Below are 27,665 nucleotides of genomic sequence, written 5' to 3' on the forward strand. Positions count from 1 at the left end.
AATTTAATATGATTTCATTAAAATAAAAACTAGAATTGATTTCATGATCAACTGATGGGTTGAGACTTGCAGTTTGAAAAACATTATTATTAATCGTAATAGTTTTTACGTGGATTCCTTAAGATGGTCTACATAAAAAATCATGTCATCTATTGTAGAAATAATTTTACTTTTTCCTTTGCAACCTGAATGCCTTTTCTTTCCTTTTCTTGCCTAATTTCCCTGACTTGAATCTCCAGCATGTTGAACAGAAGTGGTGAGTGCTGACATCCTTGTCTTATCCTTGATCTTAGGGAGAAGGCATTTCATCTTTTGCCATTAATTATATTAGCTGTAGGGGTTTTGTAGATGCTCTTTATCAAGTTGAGAAAGTTCCTTTTTAGACCTAGTTTATTAAGCATTTTTATCATGAAAGCATGTTGAATTTTGTCAAATGTTTTTTCCTGAGTCTATTGAGATGATCATGCGGTTTTTGTTTTTTAACTATTAATTTGATGTATTACATTAATTTTAGTATATTGAACTGAATATATTCTTATATTCCTGGGATAAATCCAACTTATTTATGGTGTATAATTATTTTTATATGTTGTTGGATTTGGTTTGCTAGTATTTTGGTGTGGATTGTTGCTCGTATATTTAGATTTGGTTTGGTAGTCTTTTGGTATGGATTGGTACATATATATTCCTAAGAGGTGTTGTCATTCTCTTGTCTTGTAATGGCCTTTTCTGGTTTTGATATCATGGTAATATGATCGCATTGAATGAGTTTGAAAAGTGTCTTATTTTTTGGAAGAGTCTAGAGGATTGGTGTTAGTTCTTCTCTAAATGTACCATAAAATTCATTAATAAAGACATCTGGTCCTGAGCTGTTCATGGGAACTTTTTTAAAGTTATTAATTCAGTTACTTTACTTGTTATAGACCTGTTAAGATCTTTATTATTGAATCAAATTCAATAGTTCGTCTTTCTAGGAATTTGTCCATTTCATTTATATTACCTAATTTATTGGTCATGCCATTGCTCATAGTAACCCTAATAATCCCTTTTTAAATCTCTGTAAGGTCAGTAGCAATGACACTTCTTTTGTAAATGACCCTAAAAAGGTCCTCTCTTTTTTTCCTGAATTTAGTAATCTGAATCTTCTTTTTGTCTTGGTCAGTCTAGCTAAAAGTTTGTTTTATTGATCTTTTTCAACAACTAACTTTTAGTTTTGTTGGTTTTCCATTTTTATAATTTCTATTTCATTTCTTTCCACTCTATTTCCTTCCTTTTGCTTGTTTTAAATTAATTCGCTTTTCTATTTACAATAGCTTAAGATGGAAGATTAGGTTACAATTTAAGATCTTTCTTTTCTGTGTAGTCTTTTACAGCTAAAACTTCCCACTAAACACTATTTTAGCTGCATATCATAAGTTATGGTATGTTGTATTTTGTTTTTATTTTTATTAATATCGAAGTGATTTCTTCTTTGACCATTGTTTAGGAATGTTTCACATTAAATATTTCACATAATTTTAAGTTTCCAAATTTCCTCCTGTATGAATTCAGTTTTTTTGTATGAATTCAGTTTTTTAAAAAATTTATTGAGACTTGTTTTATAACTTAATATATGATCTATCATAGAAAATGTTTCAATTGATAAGAATGTATATTCTGCTGCTTTTGGGTAGCATGTTCTATAAACATCTGTTAGGTATAGTTGGTTTATAGTGTTGTTCATGCCTTCTGTTTCCCTGTGAATCTTCTGCTTGTTATTCCTCCCATTATTGAAAGTGGGGTATTGAAGAGTACAGCTATTATTGTTTACTTGTCTATTTCTTCAATTCTATCAGGTTTTGCTTCATCTATTTTCGGACTCTGTTGTTAGGTGCATATATGTTTATAATTGTTATATTTCCCTTATGGATTGACTATTTAATGATTATAAAATGTCCTTTGTTTCTTAGCAATAATGTTTATCTTAAAGTCTATGTTGTTTGATATGAACATAGCCACTCTAGCTCTTTTTATGGTTGGTTCACATAGTATACACTTTTTTATCATTTTACTTTCAGCTCGTTTCTTTGAATGTAAAGTATATGTCTTGTTGACAGCATACTGCTGAGTATTTGTTTTTTCACCCATTCTGTCAATCCCTGTCTTTTGATTGGCATGTTTAATTCATTTATCATTTAATGTATTTAGTGATAACATAGAACTTATACCTATATACTGCCATTTTGCTATTTGTTTTTTATGCGTTATATCTTTTTGTTCCTTTTTTGTTCCTCTAAAATATTAAATATTTTTAGTGTGCCATTTCATGTACCATTTTAATTCCCTTATTTCTTTTCTCGTATTTAAAAATATATATTTTTTTAGTTTGCCCTGTACATCTTATAACAATCTAGTTCAAATTAATACCACTCCATCTCCTTCTTCTCCTTTTCGCTGTTTTTAAAAAATACATTGTATGCCCATCAACACAGATTTATAATTGTTGCTTTATGCAATTGTCTTTTAAATCAGATAGAATAAAGGAATTATAAACAGAAAAATACATTTATGCTCTTTTATATTTACCTATGTAGTTAATTCTATTGATGCCCTTTATTTTTTCATGTAGATTTGAGTTACTGTCTAGTGTCCTTTTATTTTAGCCTGAAGGACTCCCCTTAGTATTTACTGTAAACAAGTCTGCTGGCAATAAATTTTCTATTTTTATTTATCTTGGAATGTCATAATTTTTCCTTCATTTTTGAAGGATAGTTTTGTTAGATAGAAAATTCTTGGCTAGCAGTTTTTTTCTCTTTCAGTTCTTTAAATATATCATCCTTCTGACATCATGGCTTCTGATTAGAAATCACCTGTTAATCTTATTGCGGTTCATTTGTATGTGATGGGTCACTTCTCTCTTGTTGCTTTCAAGATTATCTTTTTGGCTATGGACAGTTTAATTATGATGTGTTGTTATGAGTCTCTTTGATTTTATCACACTTGGAGTTTATCGAGTTTCTTAGACATGTGGGTTAATGTTTTTTGTCTAATTGGGGAAGCTTTGAGCCATTATTTCTTTAAATATCTCTTCTCCTCCTTTATCTTTTGTCGTCTTATTAGATTCCCATTATGGATATATTGATATTCTTAATGGTGTCCCATAGGTCTATGAGGCTTTGTTCATTTTATTTAATTTTTTTCTGCTCTTTAGACTTGACAACCTCAATTAACCTATTTTAAAGTTGGTTGGTTCTTTCTTCTAACTGTTCAAATCTACACTTGAGACCTTATAGTGAATCAGCTAAAATATATAACACAAAATTCAAACTCATGTAGTAGTTTATTGGCGATCCTTGTGTGTCTTCATTAAGCACTTCTTTCTCCCCACATACATTCAATTCTAACAAGCTTGGTTATCTGTTTCCAGTGTACAGAGGGTCAGAAAAGAGGATGATTTGAGACTATTCCCCCAATAAAAGTAGAAAAACTATGAGAAGCAAATATCTTATAATCCAAAAGCACAGAGGTAAGGTCACTTTACCTCAGGAAAAACTGCTTCATAATCAAAAAGCTCCTGAGAAGTTTTTTATATTAAAGGTTTATGTAGTAGTTAATGTTCATAATAACTATTCAATCCAGTGAACAAAGGTTACATATTTGTTCAGTAGCAGAAGAATCAGCTTAGGAAAGCAGAGGAAACATAAACTTTTAAAAATACAGAAAGTTTTAATACTCAAAGGGATTTTACTTATATGAAACATCCAACTCAGGTGTCTCAAAAAGTGGTGACAGACAAAGTATTCCTCTGGTCAATAAACAAACAAACAAACAAACAAACAAACAAACATGCATGCATGTGTGTGTGTGTATACCAATTTATATGTATATTTTAATTAAATTAGCAGATTTTTAAAAAATGAAATGATAAATGAGCAAGTGGAGAAATTTTGTTGGAGGAATTGGGCCTCTTTTTCTGGATTTTATGATGGATAAAGACTTAAGTTATCCAGTTAAATCTCCCTCTGAATGCAGCAATCTTTACTAGAATCCATGTAAAGTCATCATTCCAGACTGTGCTTGTACACTTTTAGGAATTAGGGTGGAGATGGCAGTTAATTTCTCCAGATAAGCATTTCCATTACTGGATAGGTAGACAGTCAGAAAGATTTTCTTACATTTAGCTGACACAACTACTGCTCTGTAAATTCCTGGTTCTACCTCTAGTTCTAGAATTGACATAAAGTAATTTTACTTCTATCCACTCTTCCTCTTTCAGATGTTGACCCTTTAAACATATGAAGACAGCTATCAATGAGCTTCTTTGGTCTCTTCTCTAAGCTACATATGTCCTTTCTATTAACTATTTTCTCTACAATATAGTTTCCAGAAACCTCAACATCTCATTCATTTTCTTCTGAATAGTCTCAAATTTATGATCAGTTTCTTAAGCTGTAACATCCATAAGTGGACATATACACTTAATGTGTTCTGACTGAAGCAGTGTATAGTAATACTATCACCTTCCTGTAATTGCACGCTATACACATTCCACTAATTCCTTCTTTTTTTCAACATCATAATCTTGGCTCTTATGTGGAAGATATTATCTAAGCTGTCTCTTAAAGACAAGGAGCAATTCAGTATTCAAAGCAAAAGGATGATGATGAGCAAAGTCACAGAGGCGTAAAAGAACATCAAGTTCTATAAATTGCAAAAACCTGTCAAGTTTTATTTACATATTTCCTTTTAATTGGCCAACAATGATAAATTTAATGTGACTTTTAGCTTCACCATAATTTGAGTCAAATGTCATTGTTAGCAATATCTTCTAATTACCTATAATTGCTGAAAATGTGATATTTTTAGTTTGATTTGTTGAAATGCGAGTGGACTTTTAGTTTATGGAACTGCATACACTAAAATAAGAGCAACAATACTGTGATACTTTACCAAATTAGATTGGAATTTATGGAGCATCTCAAGGTACTCTACCTATTTATTATATGCTCTTTCTTGATTCTGTTGGGCTGTGCCAGCTTCTGGATCCTTTTGGAAATTTTTCTAAGCAATGCAGGAGAAGGGATCTCCCAGATTACAGAACCTCTACCACAGCTGTAGTAATATTGAGCCCTGCAAGTTGTAGAAAAAGAAAAAAAGTGAGTAAAACGGTCAGAAATTCAAATTATCATAGTAATTTCCAACAGTGACCCCCAGATCTAGGGGAGCCAGCATGATAGTTTACTCCTTTACTGCTGAGCTATGTTCTACATGGGAAGAAGTAAGAAATGGTTACAGTCATCAAGTTTTCAGCTAGTTTCTAATATTTTTTTCCAAAATGAACAATTTTCTATAAAAAATAAACTGCATCTTCTAAAGAGACCAAAAACCATACTGATGAAAAGAAAAAATTTGCTGCTTTAAAACCAAATAATTTCTTTAACATCTATGTAGATAATTTAAATCTTTTTACTATATTTTTAGTTAACAGAATGTATTACATTGATATTTTTCTTTGTAAAAGGAACTCTGAGTTTAAGAATGAATTCTACTTAACCATGGTTTATTGATTATTTAATCATTGATGGGTTTTGTTAATGAAGATTTTATTTATTTTATTTAGGATAAATAATAATATTGTTCTTCTTATCACTCCTGCCCCTCAATCTTTCCCTAATCAAAATATGTCATCAGTGGAAAAGGAAGTGATACTATTTTAGATCTGCTGTTAACTCATATTGCAGTCCCACATCCATTTCTATTATTTTCCAAAGGACCTTTGCTCCTTTAGAATGTTCATGGATGTGGATCTGAATGCATCTGCCCAAGCCTCTGTCTGCTGGCTGCTAATATAAACCTGGGTCTGTGTTTAAGCCTGTATCTCCCTTGCTTGTGAATGCTCAGCCTGTCAATACACCACACATCTGCTTTCAAGGGGTTTGAGACTGCCCAGGCTCCACTGCTTGACTGAACTGACTCAGCCATCTTCACCCACTTACACTGACAACCTCAAACAAACAGAGAACCTCTTGCACTTACCTGAGATTAGCCTTTTTCAAAAAATGACAGTTCAGTTTAGGAACTGGAGGTAGAGAAGGAAGAGGTGGTTTTGAACAATGGGCACTTTGGAGTGACCAGACCCACATAAGGGGTGTGGGTGTGAGTGGGACGAAGGGGTGATTAGGCAGCCGATGAGCAGTACAAAGGCAAGATGTGTTGTAGAGTAGGGCAAAGGGTAGAGGCCCAGGCAGCGGGTGAGAAATACAAAAAAGAAAGATGGGAGGACACTAGAGACATAACACAGCTACTCAGCATTCTTTCAGGTGGGAATGGCATGCATCAAATGCCATAAATATATGTACTGACCATAATACTTATGCCTTATGCTGCCAACACCTAGAAATACATGAGTGAGCTGGAGAAAATAATACATTTTATGGTGGTTATGAAGATTACATAAGAGACATATAAGTCATTTTATTAATTAAAATATATCATTCAAATAAGATTTTATTATTAACCAACTTGTATATTAATTGTAAATTTCAAATCTGCATATATTTCTTGTTCATAGATATTGCATATTAAAGGAATGTATGGCTGCTGCCTTTATATGATTCTACTCCCCTTCCACAGTCATCCACATACCCAAGTCTCACAATTCCATCAAAGTAGCAGTTACTCCCAGTTTCCACCTTAAAAAATTATAAAAAGAAGAGCAAATAAACCCAAAGTACTCAGAAGAAAGGAAATAATAAAGATCAGAGCAGAAACCAAAGAAATAGTAAACAGCAAAATTATAGAGAAAAAAATCAGTGAAACCAAAAATTGATAAACCTCTAGCCAGAATTATTAGCAAAAAAGAGAGAAGGCACAACTTAACAATAACATGAATGAAAGAGGAAATCATCACTTGAGATTTGACAGATATTAAAAGGAAAATAAGAGACTATATGAACAACTTTATGCCAACTGATTTTTTAAATTAGATGAAATGGATAAATTCTTTGAAAGAAACACACTACCAATGCCAATTCAGAAAAAGATAATCTGAATAGCCCTTGTCAAGAGTTTAGCTAAGCTAAACTCTTTGCTGCTTTGGCGACCATTTTGTTTGGCCAAGCAGCCTGCAGTGACAAACTGACACTAGTCCCTCATGCAAGCACATGCCCTAGATACCATCCCACCAATCACAAGTTTCTGATATGACTTCACTAAACAGCCCTTGGACTAACAGTCTCCCTTGATTCCCAATGCCTTCCGCTATGTGTCCCTTAAATAAGACCCCTGAGGAGCTTACCAAAATTCCATTCTTTTGGTTTGAATTGACTAATCTGGCCTTAGCCTGGAAATCCCAAAGCATTCTACCTATGGATCCTAATAAAACCCCATGCCCCAGGTTCTTCCTCTCTCTGTCTGAACTCTGCCTTGACCTCCCCTTGAGGCATGCCAGGTACTTCCTCTAGGACCTGTGATAATAAATTTCTCTATTTTATTTTCTTTTATAGGTCTGTTATTGAACTATAGGCACCCTGTGTTCCACTTAACAGGTGGTAATTGAAAAATTTATAGCCACCATCTGTCTATTAAATAAATTAAATTTATAGTTAAAAGCTCTCCCACCAAAAACTCCAGTGCCAGGTGATTTCATTTGATGGTGGATTCCATCAAATATTTAAAGGAGAAATAAATACCAATTCTATACATTTTCCAATTATTCTATAAAGAACTGATCAATTACCATAAACAAAGACATTATATGAAACAAAGACATTACCACAAACAAAGACATTACAAACAAACTATAGACTAATATCCCTCATGAACATAAAATCAAAATTCTAAAGTTTTATTGAAACAGACATGCTCTGTTTACATATGTCTATGGCAGCTTTCCCTCTATAATGGTAGAGCTGGGTAGTTGCAACAGAGATTGTGTGGCCAACTTTACATCTGGTCCCTTCCAGAAAAAGTGTTGACTTTTGACTAAAGTTGTGTATTGAGATAGAGAAATGACCACCTCAATTATCCTAAAAACCAAACTTCAGATAAGTAATAGTTGTGTTACCCTTTTCTTTACTTTAATCTCCCTCACTGCCTGCACCTGTCCCCCGCACTACAGTCTTTTCTCCAAAAGCCAACCAGCAGAAAGCTGTCATTTAACAAAAGGCTAAAAGCAAATTGGCAATGGGCATCAAATGCCTTAAAACTATCCTTACCTTTAAATGCCCAAATTAACTCATGGTAATCAAGCCCATGGGTGATATACACAATTCATAGTTTCATGCACAAATAAGTTTATCCACAACAGTGTTATATATGGTACATATCCTTGCATAATACCCTTGCTTTATTGAAAAATAGAAATCCTGATAAATCAAACATTTATAAGATATAAAGCAAGTCTGTGATAGCTAAATATTAGATCTTGCTCTGAAAGAGTTGTACTGTAGTATCAGTTTGGAAACAGATATAGAATCCCTAATCCTCAATAAATTTTGACTCTAGGACTATTTATGGCTTTTAGATAAAAGGGCTTGGTTCTGTGTTTATTTTCCCTAGATTCTCCTGATAAAGTAACCTAGTAACACACAACACCAACCTGTTAGGTACGTATCGGTGGGAGACTTCCTTGGGCTGGGCAAGGTCCTCAAGTCTTTTGGTCAGCTGAGCATTCAAAGCACCCCTAGAAATAGGGCAAATAGGATCTTGATTCCCCCAAAACAATTTTCTGTAACAAAGTAGAAAAAAAATAAAATGATGAAAAATTCACTGTTAATGGACATCTTAGAAATGGCTCTTGATGGCTTCTCTAATTATTTTACTTTAGTTTAAGAACTATCTCTATTACAGAATTTTACAATTTCCAGGCATCAGAAGCAGATAAATTACTTACTTAAGTTAACTGTCTTAAAATGTAGAGACCAAAAATGAACCTATTAGAGATAGTTCTATTTCCACCATCATGTAATGAACACTATAATTTATAGTCAGGTCAACATAAAATTGGCATGTCACCTCTCCACACTGTGCTCTCACTTTGTATGATGCACTGTACCATGTGGTCAGGAAATAGAATAGTAACAGAGTAAAATTAATAGCTATCATTTGTGGAATACTTACTGAGCGTAGGCACTGGGCTAAGTGCTTTATAGACATTTAGTCTCAGCAGCCCTGTGAAATAGGTATGATTACTGTGTAGAGGGTAAAGAGAAAAAGAGAAATCAGTCCAGGATTATCCTGTAAAAGCTTCATGGAAGAAAGTAGAAGGCACAGACTGCCAGAAATGAGGACCGTTCCATGTTGGGGTAACCATGAGCAATGGGTAAAACCAAGTATTGTGCAAGGCATGTTTGGGCAGAAGCAGAAAGTCATGTTGAGAGTAATTAAGTAACATTGCCGGAATGGGTGGGGAAGGCAGAAGAAGGTTTTGAAGGCCTGGCCAAGGAGTCAGAGAAAAGTACTTCAGTAATCCTACTTTGCATGTAACAGAAGTACTTCAGTAACCCTACTTTGCATGTAACAAAAGTACTTCAGTAACCCTACTTTGCTTATCTCTTTAAGAGGCCCCAGCTGGGTTTTTTTTTTTTTTCTAATTTTATCTACATTTTTGTATATAATCTTTCTGTCTCTACTTTGTAAGCATCAGCAAGAGTCACTATTAGAAATGTTTATTATTCAGTCAGTTAATATCCCTACCCTCTACATTCTTCTGATAGCTTTTCCTAAATATGACTCTAATCTGTCAATTTCTCATCACCCTTGTTCCTGCCTCCTTTGTCCAGATCCCATCATCCACACTCTTTTCTCCACATGACTGCAAGAGTGATCTTTCTAAACTCCAATCTGATCAAAGTTATCCCCTTGTTTAAGGCACTTTAAAGGTTTCCATTTACGTTAGAATAAAATCCCAACTCTTCACTGTGGCTTACAAGACCCTCTACAGTTTTGACAAGCACCTGCCTATTAAGCCTATACATTCTTCCAGGAGAGAGATCAGGTCTTAATCTTTTGGTGATTTCCCCTTGCATAGTTTAGTGCTATACACAGCAGGTACTCCATCATGGTTTGATGAGTGAACAAATGGTGAAAACTGGTACTCACCTGATGGTGATGTGAAGCAGAAATTAGAGAGGAGAGAATGACTTTGGGGAGAATAAGAGGCTAAAGCAGAAGCTTGTGTCCTCATAGGGTAGAAGTGGTGAAGGAACTCTCTGGGGTCTCTAAATTACTAAATTCCTCCCAACATGACTTTCTGCTTCTGCCCAAACATGCCTTGCACAATACTTGGTTATATCCATTGCTTGTGATTACCCCAACATTTTATAAGGGCATTTCATCTCATTTATGTGGGCTCTACCCTCATGATCTAATCACTTGATAAAGGCCCCACCTCCAAATGCCATCACATTGGGTACAAGATTTTAAAATATGAATTTTGAAGGGACATAAAAATTCAGTCAATAGCATGTGGCAAAGGACTGGTATTCAAAATATACAAAGAACTCTTAAAATTCAACAATAAAAAAATAAATACCCCAATCAAAAAGTGGACAAAGGATCTGAACAGACACTTTGCCAAAGAAGATATAAAGATGGCAAATAAACACATGAAATATGCTAGCATCATGCCATTAGGGAATTGCAAATTAAAACAATGATACCGTTACACACCTATTAGAATAGCTCAGATCAAAAGGCTGACAATATCAAATGCTGGTGAAAATATGGAGCAACAGGAACTCTCATTAATTACTGGTAGAAATGGTACAGACACATTGGAAAACAGTTTAACGGTTTGCTACAAAGTGAATATACTCTTACCCTATGATCCAAAAATTTGCACTCCTAGGTATTTACCCAAATAGATTGAAAACATGTATCTACACAAAAACCTGGACACTAATATTTATAGCAGCCTTATCCAAAACTGCCAAAACCTGGGAGCAACCAACATGTCCTTCGATTGATGAATGGATAAATAAACTGTGGTATAAACAAATAATGGAATATTATTCAGCACTCAAAAGAAATAAGCTATTAAGCCAAGAAAAGCTATGGAGGAACCTTAAATGCCTAGAGCTAAGTGAAAGAAACCAGTCAGAAAAGGTTACACACTGTACAATTCCAACCAAATGATATTCTGAAAAAGGCAAAATGATACAGTAAAAATATCAGTGGTTGCCAGGGGTTTGGAGAACAAGGGAGAGAAGGAAAGAAATGTTAGGTAGCACAGGTAATTTTTATAGCAATGAAACTATTCTGTATAAGACTGTAAGGTAGACAGATAACATTATGCATTTATCAAAAGTCATAGAACTGTACAATTTAAAAAGAGAGCCTATGAATTAAAGGCTGGGAACTGCCAGCAGGCCTTTCACTCTATGTATTCTTACCTTTTCACACTATATACTCTTTCCTTTCCTCATTGTATGTCCATATAAAAGTAAATGGGAACTAAAGAATGACATATAAACTTAAAACAACAATTCAGGTTTTACTTAGGAGACGAAGAAGAAAAAGAGAATTCCTGTGGCCAAAGGGAGAAGGACAATGGGTCTAGCCTGGTAGAGATTCAGAAAACAGGTATCTTCTAAGCAGAAGTGTTGACACAGCAGTGCCAGATGTCAGAAGAAATAATCTTGAGGATAGACATCAGAGTTTCAAAGGAGTGTGAAGTAATACTGGGGGATGGAGGTTCTCAAACCTGTCTGCCTATGACAATCATCTTGGGAGTTTTTAACAGTCCCAAAGCTTATGTCCAACCAAGTAAGACAAGATTCCCGGAGATCAGACCCAAGCATCAGTCAATTTTAAAGGTCTCCAGGTGATTTCAATGTGCAGACAAATTTGAGGACCTAGGGTTTGGCTTCCATGTGTTGCCTCAACTGAGGTGACAACACTGGATCCAGTTGAGCCAAGAAGTGGATACACCTAGGATAAAGGGTTAGTGGGCAGGTAAGGTTAATACTTACCTATTTAAGAAATAAATCATCACAAACAAGTCTATGTAATATTGCCTTACCTATCTGGTGTTCCCAATTGTTTTTTAGGCCTAGAAAGATCTTGGATTCTCTTCCTAGAAAAAAAACTAACAAATACCAGCTGATTAATTCAGAGTACTCTTAACATATATGGTTACATAGATGACTCCTACTCAAACAAATCCGATATGAGGGGAGAGAAAAAAAATGCCCTATTTGATGTGATCTGAATAGTGCTGAAAAACTCAAAGTATTCAAAAATATTGTGGGCCAAAAATTATCACTCCTCAAATCATTAATAATGTAGAACCTATTGAAAAAAAGACAATAAATATGCAATAAAACCAAGAGCATATTGTCTCCAGAATACTCCAGGTAAAATGCACACTTATTAATGAGAAAAACTCTCTGTTCTCATATTAAGGTAATTTGTAAATGGATTGATTGAGTTCTGAAGAGATTGTATAGATTAATTTCAGACAGAATGTCTGGCTTTGGGAAAACTATGATATAGGCAAGATATAATTTCAGTACCGCTCATCTCCCTTTCTGCTCCCTTGGACCTTCCTTGATTGTTCTGAATCCATTTATAAAAGAGACAGTTTATGTTCCCCAAACCATCCATGTGTTGTTCCTCTACATTTCCCAGCTTCTCTTGTAGTTATTTGAAGTCATGTGCTTGCTTATGTCTAACTTCAGCAGAAGTGTTGGGTATCATTTCTAGGGCAATGCATTTAAGAGCTAGTGTTCCTCTTCCACTTCTCTTTTGCCTTATTGTAGTGACCCTGGAAGCCACATATTATAGATGGCATAGCTACAAGATTGAGGAGGGCTATCCAACTAACACTGGACTGTGACATAAGGGAGAAATAGGCTTTTATTGAGTCAAGTCATTGAGAGTTTTGGAGCTTTTTTGTTACTGCAGCATTGCCTATCCTATGCAGATTAACACACCACCTACATTACTGTAATTCATATAATTATGTACTTGCTTGGAGTTTAAAGGTCCCAATAAATAACAACCTTTTTTTTTGCCTACCACAATTAGGAACTAACTGAAAAAACCAGCACAGGAGTCAAACAAATAGAATAAGACAAATAGAATAAAAATGCTTTATTACTGATAAAACTGTGTTGAAGAGAGTAGTGTGGATCCCTGACACCTCTGAACTGAAATTGTCCCTCAGAGCTTCAAGCCTCCTCCCACCCCCATACGGGTTAAGTTTGCTATGTGACAGAAAGCAGATCACTAAGATCATTCACTATAGATAGACAGGTCTCAAAGAGAGAGGACCCAGAAGGAGCCAGTTCTCTCTCCAAACTCCATCAAAAAGCTGTCGCTCTTACCCACCCCAGGGAAATCTAATTAAGGGATAAGGCAGGAGGCCGGGAAAATTACTCAAGGGAAGTGCTTCTACGTACAAAAAAGGGAGGTGAGTGGGAAAAGGATTCTCTGTGAATCCTCAGGTAAGTGTGAGGCTTACCTGAGCTCTTTAATGGTGTCTAAACTCGCTATGTTAGAATAAGCCCCTGGTGTCAGGTTGGATTCAGACCTGAAACGGCACATGCAAACTCTTATGTGCAGACGCGGCCTTCCTAGTTAAATGTCTATTGATGCAGCATGAAGCTCCTTTCAGAAAGTGAGAGGAGGCAAGTTTGAATTAATAGGAATCCCCAAGATTGCACATTCACAAAACTAGGTTATCCACCCTGAAGATCAAGCTAAAATTCTTCACTCAGATTATCTATTTTCTTGTTCCTCTCTGTTTACTTCATTTGCATTGTCCCTCCGCCTTTAGTAATGACTTACTTGCCCCTTAACACCTTTCCTTAGCTGTGCTAGGAGAGTGATGTAAGTAAGGATTTTGCATGAATGCAACCAGGCAACAGTATTAACAGTGGAGCAGTTCCCTTGAGGCCAGTGTGGTGGTGGCGGCAATCAATCGGAGGGATGCAAAACACTTGATCCAAAAATTATTTTCATCTAAGAGATTACTATTCCAATACTAATATTGGAGATTCTGGGGTTTGTTATTTTAATATGTCATTTTCTTATCCCTGGGAAAGTTACTTAATTCTCTGAATTTTAGTTCATTTGTTCGCCAAATATTCATTGAGCACTTACTACGTACCAAGTGTTCTAGGGCTGAAAGTACACCCTTGCCTTTATGTCAGGACAGAAAGAAAATAAATGAAATCATATGGTTTTTGTCTTCCTCTGAGTTATTTTACTTAGCATAATACCCTCTAGGTCTATTCATTTTGTTGCAGATGTCAAGATTTCATTTTTTTTTAAGAATTATTTTTATGTCTGAGTAATGTTCCATTGTATACATGTATCACTTCTTTATCCATTCATATATTAATGGACACTTAGGTTGCTTCTATATCTTAGCTATTGTAAATAATCCTGCAGTGAACATGTAGATACCTGTGTCTTTTTAAATACCATATGATTTCACTTATATGTGGAATCTAAAAAACAAAACAAATAAACAAACAAAACAGAAACATTTTGACAGTTGCCAAAAAGGAGGGGGTTGGGGAGGATGTGTGAAGGGGGGGGGGGAGGGATTAAGAGGTACAAATTGGTAGTTACAAAATAGACATGGATATGTAAAGTATAACATAAGAAATACAGTCAAGAATGTTGTAATAACTATGTATGGTGTCAGGTACTAGATTTATTGGGATGATCACATCATAAGTTATATTAACGTCTAATCACCATGTTGTACAATTGAAACTAGTATAATATTGTATATCGACTATAACTGAAAAATAAAAAATTATTTAAAATAAGAAAGATAATAAACTAAATATATGAAGCAAATACAAAGTATATTAGATGGCAATAAGAACTATATAGAAAAGTAAAGAAAATAAGGGGGTTAAGAAGCATGTGGTGGGGAGTGGTTGAAATTTTAAATAGCGTAGTCAAAGAAGGCATTACTGATCAGTTTATATTTGAACACTGACTAGGTATACAAAATTTCCAGGGAAAGATTATCCTATTCCAACAGTAATAGCAAATGTAAAGGTCCTCGGGCAGAAGCATGCCTATATGTTTGAAAAATAAGAGGATGTCAGTGTGGTTAACTTCATCTATAAAGGAAAATAAGTATCCAGTTATAAGAGTTGTGTACCTAGCACATTCTAACCCTTGGAGTGGGTACTCAACGATGTTAGTTCTTTTTCCTTTCTCACCTGCAGCACCTAATATAATAGCTTGTATGCAGTAAATGCTCACTAAATGCTAACTGAGTTTAATTAATATTTGTTTGAAATATAAACTTAATTTAAGTGTCTTACAAGGGAAAATAATGGAACTATCAGTAAACCAGATGAGGTGATACATTTAATATTGTTTAAATTGCTTTAGCGCTGGAGGAGGTTGCTAAATAAAATACAAGTTTAAAGTTGTAAGGAAAAAAAGATCATTGGAGAGGAAAAAAATTGGTGTAGATGATAGAGGCTCTGTTCATCCCTCTAGCAACCAAATCAAAGTTATGATGGAAACAAGGAGCAGCAGCAAGGAAAAATGGCCTGGGATCTAGATGAACAAGCCACACAACTAGGGAGAAGTCCAGGAAATCACCCTGTAACAGCAGAAGGTAGGATGAGGCAAGGCCGCAAGGCTGCCGGGTCTCCAGCAGCTGAGTGAGATGTAGACTGCGGCAGCGGCAGATGCTTCTTAAAGGGGCCGTGTCCACAAATGGATTTTCACAGTGAAGGACCTGCTAGGTTTGAGCACCAGTGCTTATTCGGCTGCGCGCAGGATACAGCAGGGACTTACAGGGAGCCATTGTCAGAATGAGGGCTGAGGCTCTGTACAGGAGTGCCAGCAGTATCCATTGTTCCCTGTTGAGCCGTCCTCCTTCCCAGTGCAGGGACATAGCGCCACCATAGTCATGATTTCATCTGAATAACAGAGGTCGCTCCACCCAGAAGATTCCCGGAAACCCCACATCCCCCAACTCGCGGCCCCACCCAAGCCACATCCAAGTGTTTCCTCAATGAGTCAGGTGCTCCTTGCTGAGCTGCCCCTAGACTCACGCTGGAGGCAGCTGGCCCCGGTTTCTGGTGTGGCCCTTTGAGGCAATTATAAGCACAGCATCTGTGGATTGCTTGCTGAATCTTAACAGGTGGCCCCAGAGGGGCAGAGCCTGGGCTACACTTGGCCTGAAGCTGAACCCCTCTGTGCCACTGGACACCTACTTCACAAATCCACACCAATAAGACTGGGAGACTTAGGAGCTTTACTTAGACAAAGAAGCAGAAACTGTATGAAAGAACAGAACAGAGATCCAGAAATAATGAAGTCAAGCAATCAAACGGATGTAGAGTTCAAAACACTGGTTATAAAGATGCGCAATGAACTTTTGGGAAGTGTAGATAACTTCAACAAAGAGATAAAAAAGATAAAAATGGAAATGGAAATTATAAAAGGGAACCAGTCTGAAATGAACACATTTTCTGATATGAGAAGTATATGAAATGGAATAAACAAAGAAATAAACAAAGTGAATAAAGAAAAGGATCAAATGCCCTATCCAGAGGATGGGAAAGCCAAGGACATTCGATCAGAATGGCAGGAGATGAGATGCCAAGACTATAAAAATAATTTAAGGAGCATATAGGAGACTATTAAAGGTCAAAATATCTGATTGGCATACCTGAAGGAAAACGAGATATCAAATAGCTATTTGAAGAAATAATGATGGAAAACTTTCCTAACTTGGTGCAGGAAATAGACATACAACCCCAGGAAGCTCAGAGAACCCAAAAAACCGGGGATCCAAAGAGGTTCCACACCAAGACACATCCTAATTAAAATACCAAAGATTAAATACAAAGAGAGAATCTTAAAAAGCAGCAAGAGGAAAGCAGATAGTTACCTACAAGGGAGCACCTATAAGACTGGCAGCTGATTTCTGAAAAGAAATTATGCAGAACAGAAGAGCTTGGTAAAAAAAATATTTGACATGATGAAGGCCTAGGATCTACAACCAAGGATACTTTATCCAGCAAAGCTATCATTTAGAGTTGAAGGACAGATAAAGAGCTTCCCAGACAAAAAATAAGCTAAAGGAATTTATTACCACCAAGCCAGCATTACAGAAAATGTTGGAGAGACTTCTTTAAGAAGAAAAAACATGTATCAAAAACAGGAATAAAAAATGGTAACAACTACATTCCTATCAATAAGTACCTCAAATGGAAAAGAATTAAATGCTCCAACTAAAAGATAGAGTATATGAATGGATAAGAAAACAAGCCCTCTACATGCTGCCTACAAGAGACTCACTTCAGATTAAAAGACACACACAGTCTAAAAGGAAGGGGATGAAAAAAGATATTGTTTTGATGGACCTAGAAGATATTTAAGTCAGATAGAGACAGATAAACACTATATGATTTCACTTATATATGGACTTTAATGAATAAAAAGAACTAATCAAAACAGACTCACAAATATAGTGGACAATTGGTGACAGAAGGGGGAGTTTGGGGACTGGAGAATGGGGTGAAGGGTTAAAGAAGTACCAATTAGTAGCTGATAGATGGTCATGGGGATGAGGAGCACAGCATAGGGAATGCAGTTAGCATTAATATGTTGGCTAGGTGGAGGGTCAGGGGAGGGAGGGAGCAATTGGGGGGATAGTTTTATGAACTATATAGCTGTCTAACCAATGTACTGTATACTTGAAACTAATTTAAATAAATAAAGTAGTAAATATGATAAACACCTCCACATCCTTCTTCTAACTCCTTTCTTTTCAATTGCAACTAAACTATCTGCATTTTGTCCCTCAGGACTCTGCTACTTAATTCAAGAGTTCCCAGCCTGGAGTTCCCAAATCCTTAAAGGATCCATGAAGATAACAATGGGAGTCCACAACCTTTAGAATATTTTAAAATGTCAAGTGGAATTCTACATTACCCACAGTAAGGCTGTTAAGGCTCCTTAAAATGCCAAATTTGTCTCTGAAGTATATATTTCTATATATTCCTTCATGCTAACAGGAGACTCTGATTAGTAATCATACATATCCTTAATTTTAAAACAAATTAACAAATGTGGTTGTTTTATGAACAACCAAAGAAAATCTTTCAAGACCTAAGATTGTGGTAGTGAGTAGAGATAACCAAAAGATTCTTTGATGGTGAAGTGTTTGGGATGTGCTACATAACTGACAGGATGAAAACCCTGAGCCGTGCCTATTAATACCTAGAAACATTAAAATACTGTCCATTGCCATAAAAAACAAACAAACAAACAAACAAACAAAAAACTACATCCTCATTCAATAGAAGAATGGCTTCACCATGCGGGTACTGCATGAACTCTGCTGATATAGCCTGAGCCAAGTTTCCAGGGAAGCAAGAAAGCCATAGTTGCAGATAAAACATCTTATTATATATTAATCTTTTCAAGTTGGTCTGTGGCTTCCATCATTACCTCCAAGTCAAGATTTTTCTTGTGACCTTTACTTAACAGCTAAATTTTTTTTTTAATATATGGTTTTATACAAGACCATTGAAAGTTTCCTTGTTTATTCCTATAGATGCTTAAAGTGGGTTGCTATTTCAGTTAGAAGTAATCTTATTAACATTTGCTAATTCTGTAGGAAGATCTAACACCTTCCCCTTTTGTTCGCCTATTGTGCATTATGACACCATAGTTACATCTCTAACCTACATCTGTGCATCTTAACACAGGTTTCCCTTTTCTCTTGGGTATTTCATTACCTCACAATGTCTAGTCATGAGCCTATGCCTAAACAAAAGAATGTGGTTGAAGGATATTAACTCTTGATGGCAGATTTTTAAAAACGAAGATTACATTGCCATTCTTGTTTTCACTCATAATTGTTCTCCTATAGTTTGCCAACAGCTAAGAAAGTTTTTGAAATCTTTATCTTGGATGTGAGCAATAAACATATGTTTATATAACAACAGCCACGGAAATGATTTCAGGTCTGAATCGATGGAGTAATTAAAATAACTCTCTCTTTTACATTTAACTATTTTGCTTATATTCATAATTTTTTTTAACAATCAAGCACAACATTTATTTAAAAAGACTTTTTTTAAAGTGTGGGGAACAGGAATAGATAACCAAGACAGCACAATTTCCTCATAGACTCAAACCAAATTAACAATCAAAAGCCAGAAATAGTACAACTACAATGATAACAAATTAAAAAACAAACAAACAAACACCCTCCTCGCAGTCTTTTTCTAGGTATAAACTATTTCACTGTCTATTTAGCCAAAGAAGAGTTTGCTCACTCAGGATGCATTTATTTGAAGTAATGTGGTATTTAAAGTGGACACTCGAGGTAATACTCAGTAAATTTAAGTTCTACCAGCTCTTCTACTGGGCCAGCATGCAACCTTGAAAAAATGACAATTTCTCTGAATTTTATTTTTTCTCGGTAAAATCCAATTGATTATATCTGCACTACTGACTTCTCAGGATTCTTGTGAGAAAAAAAATTTTTTAACTACAGAACATTACATAAAAATAAAATAGCAGTATTTCATGCCTGAAAGAAGTGAGAAAAAACTAGAAACTGTAATACATAGAAAATGTAAAATAAGTTTAAATAATAATATAAATGTTAAATAGTAATAATAAGTATGAATGGTTTTAATGTACTTATTAAAAGAGCAGATAAAAATAAAATCTGATATTTTTTATTTCTCATCTATGTGAACCAATGATACAACCCTTGGTATCTCTCTTTAATGATTTTATTCTGTAACTTTTTTGACCTGTATCTTAGCCAAACCAAGAGTAAGCATCTATTTTCAGAAGGCATTATTTTGTATATTGTATGTACACACACACACACACATGCACACACACACACTTTTTTTTTTTTTTTTATAGAGGGCATTGTCTCGAAATTTCATTAGCTATTGTACTAGAATTAGAGGCAAGGGGATTTGGGATACATTGACCCTGGGCTTCACAAAATCTATGACATGAGATTGCCAAGCAGAATCTCAAGTCCCTTAAAGGTTCAGACCTAGTATGTAACACCTAGGCAAACAAGTAAAACACTGAATGAATATAAGGAGAGTTCTTCTACATCTCCATCTTCTCCCCCTTCTCACTTCTTAATTACTTTCTCTCTCTTTTTTTCCTTTTTTGCACAGGAATTGCCATTAGAAAAGGAACTTGTGGCAAAGGGAAAGCACAGGCATCTTCTCCAAAGCCCCAAGATAAGCTTTCACTTCAAATGCCCCAGATTGCATCTGCCCCACCCGGCTAGGTTGGCCCACCAGTTAAAGTCTGGAAAATAGTACTACAGATATAGTCTTACCATTTCCTTATGAACACACAAGGACCAGGATCTGCAAAAAGAATGTAAAAGCAAAAATTAGATTTAATCAGATTCAAAGTTATGATAAAGGTAGCATCACAAATCAATGGAGAAAGGAGTTAGGAAAAATAATTACTTAGGGGAATGGCAAAATTAAATCAAATATGTCACACCCCATACCAAAATAAACCACACAGGTAAATTGAGGAGATAAATAAAAAATTAAAAAAAAACTGAATTAGAGCAAAAATAGAAGAATACCTAAGTAATCACTGAATTTCAATATCTTTAATAAGAGTTAAAGATATAGAGGAAAATATAAATTGATTGAAGTATTTAAAACAAGACTTCTATATTTCAAAAAGTAAAACTTGAAGAGAAGATAAAAATTTGTAAAAATATTGGACAACAAATATGATAAAGGTTTAATAATCTTAATATTTGAAAAGTATAAAAATATAAATAAGAAAAACACAAAGGTGTCAAAAGCTAAATGGACAAAGTATAGTAACTGAATTCATATTTGAATGGCTAATAATTATAAGAAAATGTTCAAACTTGCTTGTAATCAAAACAAGGCAAATAAAAATTAGATATTTTGTAAATATCAAATTAGCAAAAAATTTTTGCAAAAGACGATGCCGGAAGGGTAACAAGTACTCTTGTATACTGTGGGTAGAAATTAAAATTAGTACACTTTATGAAAAATAATTTGGCAGTTTGAGTCAGCAATGCTTATATTCCTTAATCTAATTCTGCTTCTAAAAATGTACCCTAAAAAAATAATTCCAAGTGTCAGCAAAGATTTATGCATAAAAAATGTTCATCTTTAACAGCAGAAAACTGGATACACCTGAAATGTCTCAAACAGAAGTATTAAGAATTAAAATTTATGTTTGGAAGGAGGTTTTTGTTTTTTGTTTTTTAACAAAGGAACATGTAGATCATACAGGCCGACTTATCCAAACACCCATTATAACAGGCCTCATAATGACAGATTGTTCCAGATAGTTCCTTTTGGGAGTTTTTAAGTGCATCTGAAAGTTCTGAAATAACATTTTCTACCCTCTGGAGTGTTTGGGTAAAGGAAAGTGGGTGTCCTCTGGCATCGAACAGACATGGCTCAAACCCCAGTTTTGTTACTCAGCTGCACAATCGTGCGAATTACTTAACTTCTCTGAGACTTAGTTTCCCCTTCTCAGATAGGAGGATAATCTTTGTAAAGATTAGTGACATATATGTAAAGCACCTTGCACATAGTAGATGCAGGTAGTATATGAGTGGTTGTTAGTTAGAGTTTTTAGTTACAACTTCAGTGTATCAATGGCTTCAGTAGAGAACTGCATGCAACACATCAATCAAGTACCGATTGGGCTTCTACTATGTGCAACATGGTGCCAGTATTGAGAGAACAAAAATGAGTAAGAGGTGGTTTCTCTTCTCAAGGAGTTTACAGCCTGGTGGGAGGCTATAAACTTAAAAAAAAAAAATGAAATTTTTGAATTCAGATATTTTTTATTATTGTACTTTTTAAGGCTAAACTGACTCAAGCCTAAGGAAAAGGGGAGAGGAGCATATGAAAACACCCCTTGTGCCTAGTCATGTTGTCACCCATGAGACACACAGCCCTTGTTCTATAGACTTTTCATGTATTATTATACCAAGAGTCGTTTCCAGCTTTACTGGTAAGAGAGCCAGTATAATGCTGAAATAATACTTTTGGAGAAAACCTCTACAAATATTGATAATATGAATGAATAACACTCTTTTCTATTGCCCTTTCATACTATAGGTAGAGCTTTCGCCATTTATTTTAGAAATACATTTTTTATGTTATCTCAGCGATGTGTAGAATGGCATTGCTCTCAGGTGGCCATTATTAGCTTATGTCCTAAGTGTTGTTAACTAATGATGCTCTTCAAACTTGTCTGCACATTAGAATCACCTGGGTATCTTTTAAAAGTCGCAGGTCCCAGGCCAAACCCCAGACTAATCAAATCACAACCTTGGGCTGTGGTACATGAGCACTAGTATTTTTTGAAGCAGACAAGTTTGGGGACTAGCAGGTTTATCGTCTCATGGGTTAAGACTACTACTGGCTCTGGAATCGGACTGCCTGGAACCAACTCCTGGCTCTAACCTCTGATCTTGGGCAACTTTACTTATGCTATCTGTACCTTAGTTTTCTCATGTTCTTACCTCAAAAGGTTGTTGTGTGAATGTTATATAAGATGATACATGTAAAGCACACTGTATAGTGCTCAAAACATAGTACACACATATACAACAAATTGTAGCTATTATTAATTCTAAAAATTCAAGAATTAGGATTCTGCTTAAACTTGGTGAATAAAAAACATTTGTTTAAGTAAGTGTTAAAGAAGCGTCTACTATTCAGGGTTCCAACTATGAAAATTAGTGAAATGAGAACTTAATTGTCAACATGCACTCACATGTATTTTCATTAGTTTATTTATGCATTTATACCCTCCCCTCACTTCTAAAAAAGATTTGTTTGCTTACATAAACACATACACAACAATAGAATATTATCTGTCTTAACATAAAAAAATCAAGGACAGAGTAGAAAAAATAGTGGCAGGAGAAGGAAAGGAAAATAAAATGAAACGAAGAAAGAATATATAATATTCAGTTGTATCTGAGCATTCTATTATTGAAAGCAAAACCACCAACTTTTCCTAATATTCAAATCTGAAAGAAATTTCTCTTGTGAAGTCACACTAGTATTATACAGGCATAAAATAAATTATAAGACTTGATAATAGAAAGGTGAAGAGAATCCTATTTTCTTACTTTTTTTCCTTCTTCAAACTTTACTCTTGATATACATGTTTCATTAAACCAAGTTAAATTAAGAAAAATAAGAAAGTTTCCAGTAAAGTACCACACATGATTGAATACAAGGCACAATTTTTTCCAAAAGTTATTTTTCAGAAAAGAGGAGTTTACCTTATATGAGAATTCTTATAGGAACCAATCTTGTGAGGTACTTTGTCAATTACTTGATTTTCCCAACAAAAAACCAGTCAAGAAAAACATATTAGCCTGAAACAACTTCAATAAATGCTAGAATGGAATAATTATAGAGGTCTCCCTACGATAATTAGTATTTAAAAAGAAGGGAGAAGTGAAGAAATTTTTAACTGGTTTAGTAATTATTCTTGGGAACCTGAACAGACACTTTTCGTAGAGGACATACAAATTGCCTACAAATATATGAAAAGATGCTCAACATCGCTAGCTATTAGGGAAATACAAATCATAACCACAATGAGATACCATCTCACACCTGGTAGAATGGCTGTAATCAACAGGACAAGTAATAACAAATGTTGGAGAGGATGCAGAGAAAAAAAGGAACCCTCTTACACTACTGGTGGGACTGCAAATTGGTACAGCCACAATGGAAAACAGTATGAAGGTTCCTCAAAAAATTAAGAATTGATCTGCCATATGATCCAGCAATCCCTCTACTGGGTATTTACCCCAAAGACTTGAAAACCCAGATCTGAAAAGATATTTGCACACCGATGTTCATAGCAGTATTCACAGTGGCCAGGACATGGAAGCAACCGAAGGGTCCTACTATAGATGATTGGCTAAAGAAGCTGTGGTACATACATGCAATGGAATATTAGCCATAAGAAGAGATAAAATACTGCCATTTGTGACAACCTGGATGGACCTTGAGATAATCATGCTAAGCGAAATAAGCCAGACAGAAAAAGCTGAAAATCATGTGATATCACTTATATGTGAGATTTAAACCTAAAAGCAACAAATGAGCAGGACAAACAAACAGAGACTCATGGACATAGACTATAGACTAGTGGTTACCAGAGGACTATAGAGTAGTGGTTACTAGAGGGTTGAGGGAGGAAGGGGAGAAGTAAACAGGGTATAGGGGTTCAAATAGGGGGGTAGGGGGAAGGTGAAGTGGGTAAAGGGGATCAAATATATGGTAGCTGAAGGAAACTGGACTTTGGACGGTGAACACACAATAGAATATACAGATGTCAAATGATAATGTACACCTGAAAATTATATGATTGTATTAACCAATGTTACCTCAACAAACTTAATTTTAAAAAAAGCAAAGTAGAAACACACAAAAAATATAGTGATTGTATTATGAAGATAAAAGTACACCTACAGCATGATTTTTTTTTAAAGCACTTACTGTTACATTACATGAATGGGTTCTGATCATTTGTAATGTAATTTCCAGTGACAGCATCAAACCCAGGTTCAAAAGGGACCCTATATTACCACTAATAAAATAAAGGAATCTAGGCAGAGAATGAGACTGGCTGCTAAAACCATTCAATGAAAGGTGAATGGGGAACTTTATAATAGAGAGATCAAACTGACCTCACCTGAACCCACTCACTAATTTTAGGACCACCATAAATGAGAGACCTAGGCACCATGTGCCTCAAATCGTGATGTAAGAGGAAATATACAGCATTACCCATGAAAAATTCTTGCACAAAATAATTTATTCTGAATCTAAGCAAGCCTCTTAATCTATGTTGTTTGCGAGAAGTAGGGGAGCTCGAAGAACAAGTTAAGGACATCACAAAAAAAAAAACAAATCAAATTCAGAATATGGAATCTTTCACCCAATTTTTCTAACAAATGGTGTTTTAAAAAGGGAGAGAAGAGTTGTGATGAAGAATAACAGAAGACACATAAATCCAAAATGCAACATGTGGCCCTTGTTCGAGGCCTCTTTGAACTAACCAACTGTAAAAAATATATTCTTGAGATGATTAGGGAAGCTTAAATATTTAGTGGGTCAACAGCAAGAAGCTCTAAAGGGTTTTGAGTAAAATGATTAACAGTATCTCCCGCTAAGAGATAATCAGAACATATGGTTCTATCATGCCCTTTAAATGCTTGTATTTTTTTCTATAGCACATAAACCATGTTGCTCATATTGCCTTCTCAAGCTAACAAATGGGATAATCCGGCCTATGCTCCAAGCCACGCGATGGAGAAGACTGCCATCTGCTGGGAGAAAGCACTATTGAAAAGCTGTTTGTCCCTGAAGGTGATAAGGCACTCCTAACAATGGGAGTCCCATTGCTTGTAAAGCATTTAGTAACGTGATATGAATATCAAAGTATAACTATTCTCCATCTTGCCCTCTACCCTGCCTCCTAAGGAGTCTACGTTTGAGCTGCTCAGCCTCTCTAGTCCTTGATTATAAAAATGGGGTACCGATGACCTACAAGGAAATAGCAGGGAGCACCTCTCAGAACAGATGTGGGGGCATTGTTTTAGGTGCACTATTGTTTTGAAGACAAGTCTTAAAGCAGTCCAGTTTTATATTGGGTATGACTATGTAAGCTAACGTTAGGATGTTCTTTGATATGATATATTAAGTTATATGATCTGATCCTATTTATTCTTCCTTATTCCTCTCGTAGGCACAGCTCCCTAGCACTGGGGTGGAGGGTTGGAGGGTGGTCATGGGACAAGAGATGGGAGAGCATGGGGAAGGGTTTTGCTTGCTAGTGAGAACGCAGAGGCAGAAAGAGGGCAAGCCTTTTCATGTGGTTAAACAACAACAAAAAACAAACAAAAACTGAGACTTCTATGCAAACTAAAGCTCAAAAATATCACATTTCAAGCTAACTATTAAGCTGTCTCTCCTCTCACACCCCAAAGTCTGCACTTTTGTGACTTTTTTTCTAATTTCAAATCTATTTTTCATGTTCATTTTCACCTGATTTCATCTGTATGAAAATGGCACTGGTATCTGAGTGGTCACTAAGAAAGCTCACACCATATACCAGGATAAATTCCAAATGAATTGAAGATTTAAATTTTTTTTTTTTTTAATACTATGAAGGAAAACACATGGGTGAATTCTTTCGGAACTTAGAAGTAGAAAAAACTCTAATTATGATTCAATATAGAAACCATAAAAGAAATGATTGATAAATTTTACTATAAAATGTTTTTATGGCAAAACAAAAAATAAAGATAAGCAAAAACAGATGACCAACAAACTGAAAAAATATGTCATCATATCTCAAAGGGTTAATCCCCTTGTAAATAGGAAAAAAAAAACCCTCACAATTCAAAAGGAAAATTAGGCAAAGGGCATGAACAAATATATATTTAAAAATATGCAAAAGCTTGGCCACATACTCCAATGGTGAGGCTATGGAGAAGTGGAAACTTTTATTGCCAGTAGGAATACAAAATTAACTCCAATGGGGGGCAATTTTGCTAAATCGAAGTTACACACATATTTACACTCTAGTAATCTCACTTCTGGAAATTTATTCTACGGAGGTACCGGTAAATGTACTGAATTACATGATGTTCAGTTTTATCCATTACAGCATTGCTTGTAATAGCAACACCCTGGAAACAAACAAGAGGTACTAAATCAGTAGTGGCACAATCACATAATGGAACATGAGGTAGCTGGGGTGGGGGGGGGTTGTTTGTTTTGTTTTGTATTTTACAATTCAATGAGTTTTTTTCAGTTATAGTTGGCATACAATAATATCTTCATTTCAGTTGTACAGCATAGTGATTAGAGATCTATATAACTCACAAAGTAATCACACTACTAAATCTAGTACCCTTCTTCTCCCTTACATGTTTATTACATTATTAACTATTTTCCTTATGCTACACTGTATATCTCCATGTTTGTTTTGTAACTGTCCATTTGTACTTCTTAATCCCTTGCCATTGTTCTCTATCCCTCCAAACTCCCTCTCATTTGGTAGCCCTCAAAATATTCTCTGTATCTATGAGTTATTTCCATTTTTGTTATTTTCTTTTTTAGATTCCACATATATGAGAAATCATGTGATATTTGTCTCTCTCTCTCTCTCTCTCTCTCTCTCTCTCTCTCTCTCTCACTTATTTCATTCAGCACAATACCCTCTAGGTCTATCAAGACAATATTTTTTTCCATCCCCTTCCTTTTAGCTTGTGTGTGTCTTTTAATATGAAACGAGTCTCTTGTAAGCAGCATATGTAGGGGTCTTGTTTTCTTTTTCATTCAGCCATTCTATCCTTTGGTTAGAACAGTTAATTCTTTTCCATTTGAGGTACTTGATAAGACTGTAGTTATTACCATTCTTTAAGCCTGCTTTTGATACTTATTTTTTTTCTTCTTAAAGAAGTCCCCCCAACATTTCCCGTAATACTGGCTTGGTGTTGGTAAATTCCTTTAGCTTATTTTTCTCTGGGATTTCTTTGCTGGATAAAACATTCTTGGTTGTAGATCCCAGGTTTTCATCATGTTGAATATTTTGTGCCAAGTCCTTCTGTCCTGCATAATTCCTTTTCAGAAATCAGCTGACAGTCTTATGGGGTG

At 35.2% G+C, this 27,665-nt stretch overlaps 1 protein-coding gene across 1 annotated transcript in view; it reads right to left on the minus strand.

The window, feature by feature from the left end:
* The window catches only part of THEGL (theg spermatid protein like), a 46,824-nt gene that overhangs the window by 10,764 nt on the left and 8,395 nt on the right, over nt 1-27,665 (minus strand). The window contains exons 2-6 of the mRNA XM_036226532.1: nt 20,297-20,327; nt 13,445-13,513; nt 12,002-12,067; nt 8,579-8,707; nt 4,972-5,109 (exon numbers count right to left, since the gene is read on the minus strand). Coding sequence (XP_036082425.1) covers nt 4,972-5,109; nt 8,579-8,707; nt 12,002-12,067; nt 13,445-13,513; nt 20,297-20,327 — 433 coding nt within the window. The remainder of the gene's footprint in view (nt 1-4,971; nt 5,110-8,578; nt 8,708-12,001; nt 12,068-13,444; nt 13,514-20,296; nt 20,328-27,665) is intronic.

The sequence above is a fragment of the Rousettus aegyptiacus genome, unplaced genomic scaffold (assembly GCF_014176215.1).
Source record: "Rousettus aegyptiacus isolate mRouAeg1 unplaced genomic scaffold, mRouAeg1.p scaffold_m13_p_10, whole genome shotgun sequence".
Taxonomy (NCBI): domain Eukaryota; kingdom Metazoa; phylum Chordata; class Mammalia; order Chiroptera; family Pteropodidae; genus Rousettus; species Rousettus aegyptiacus.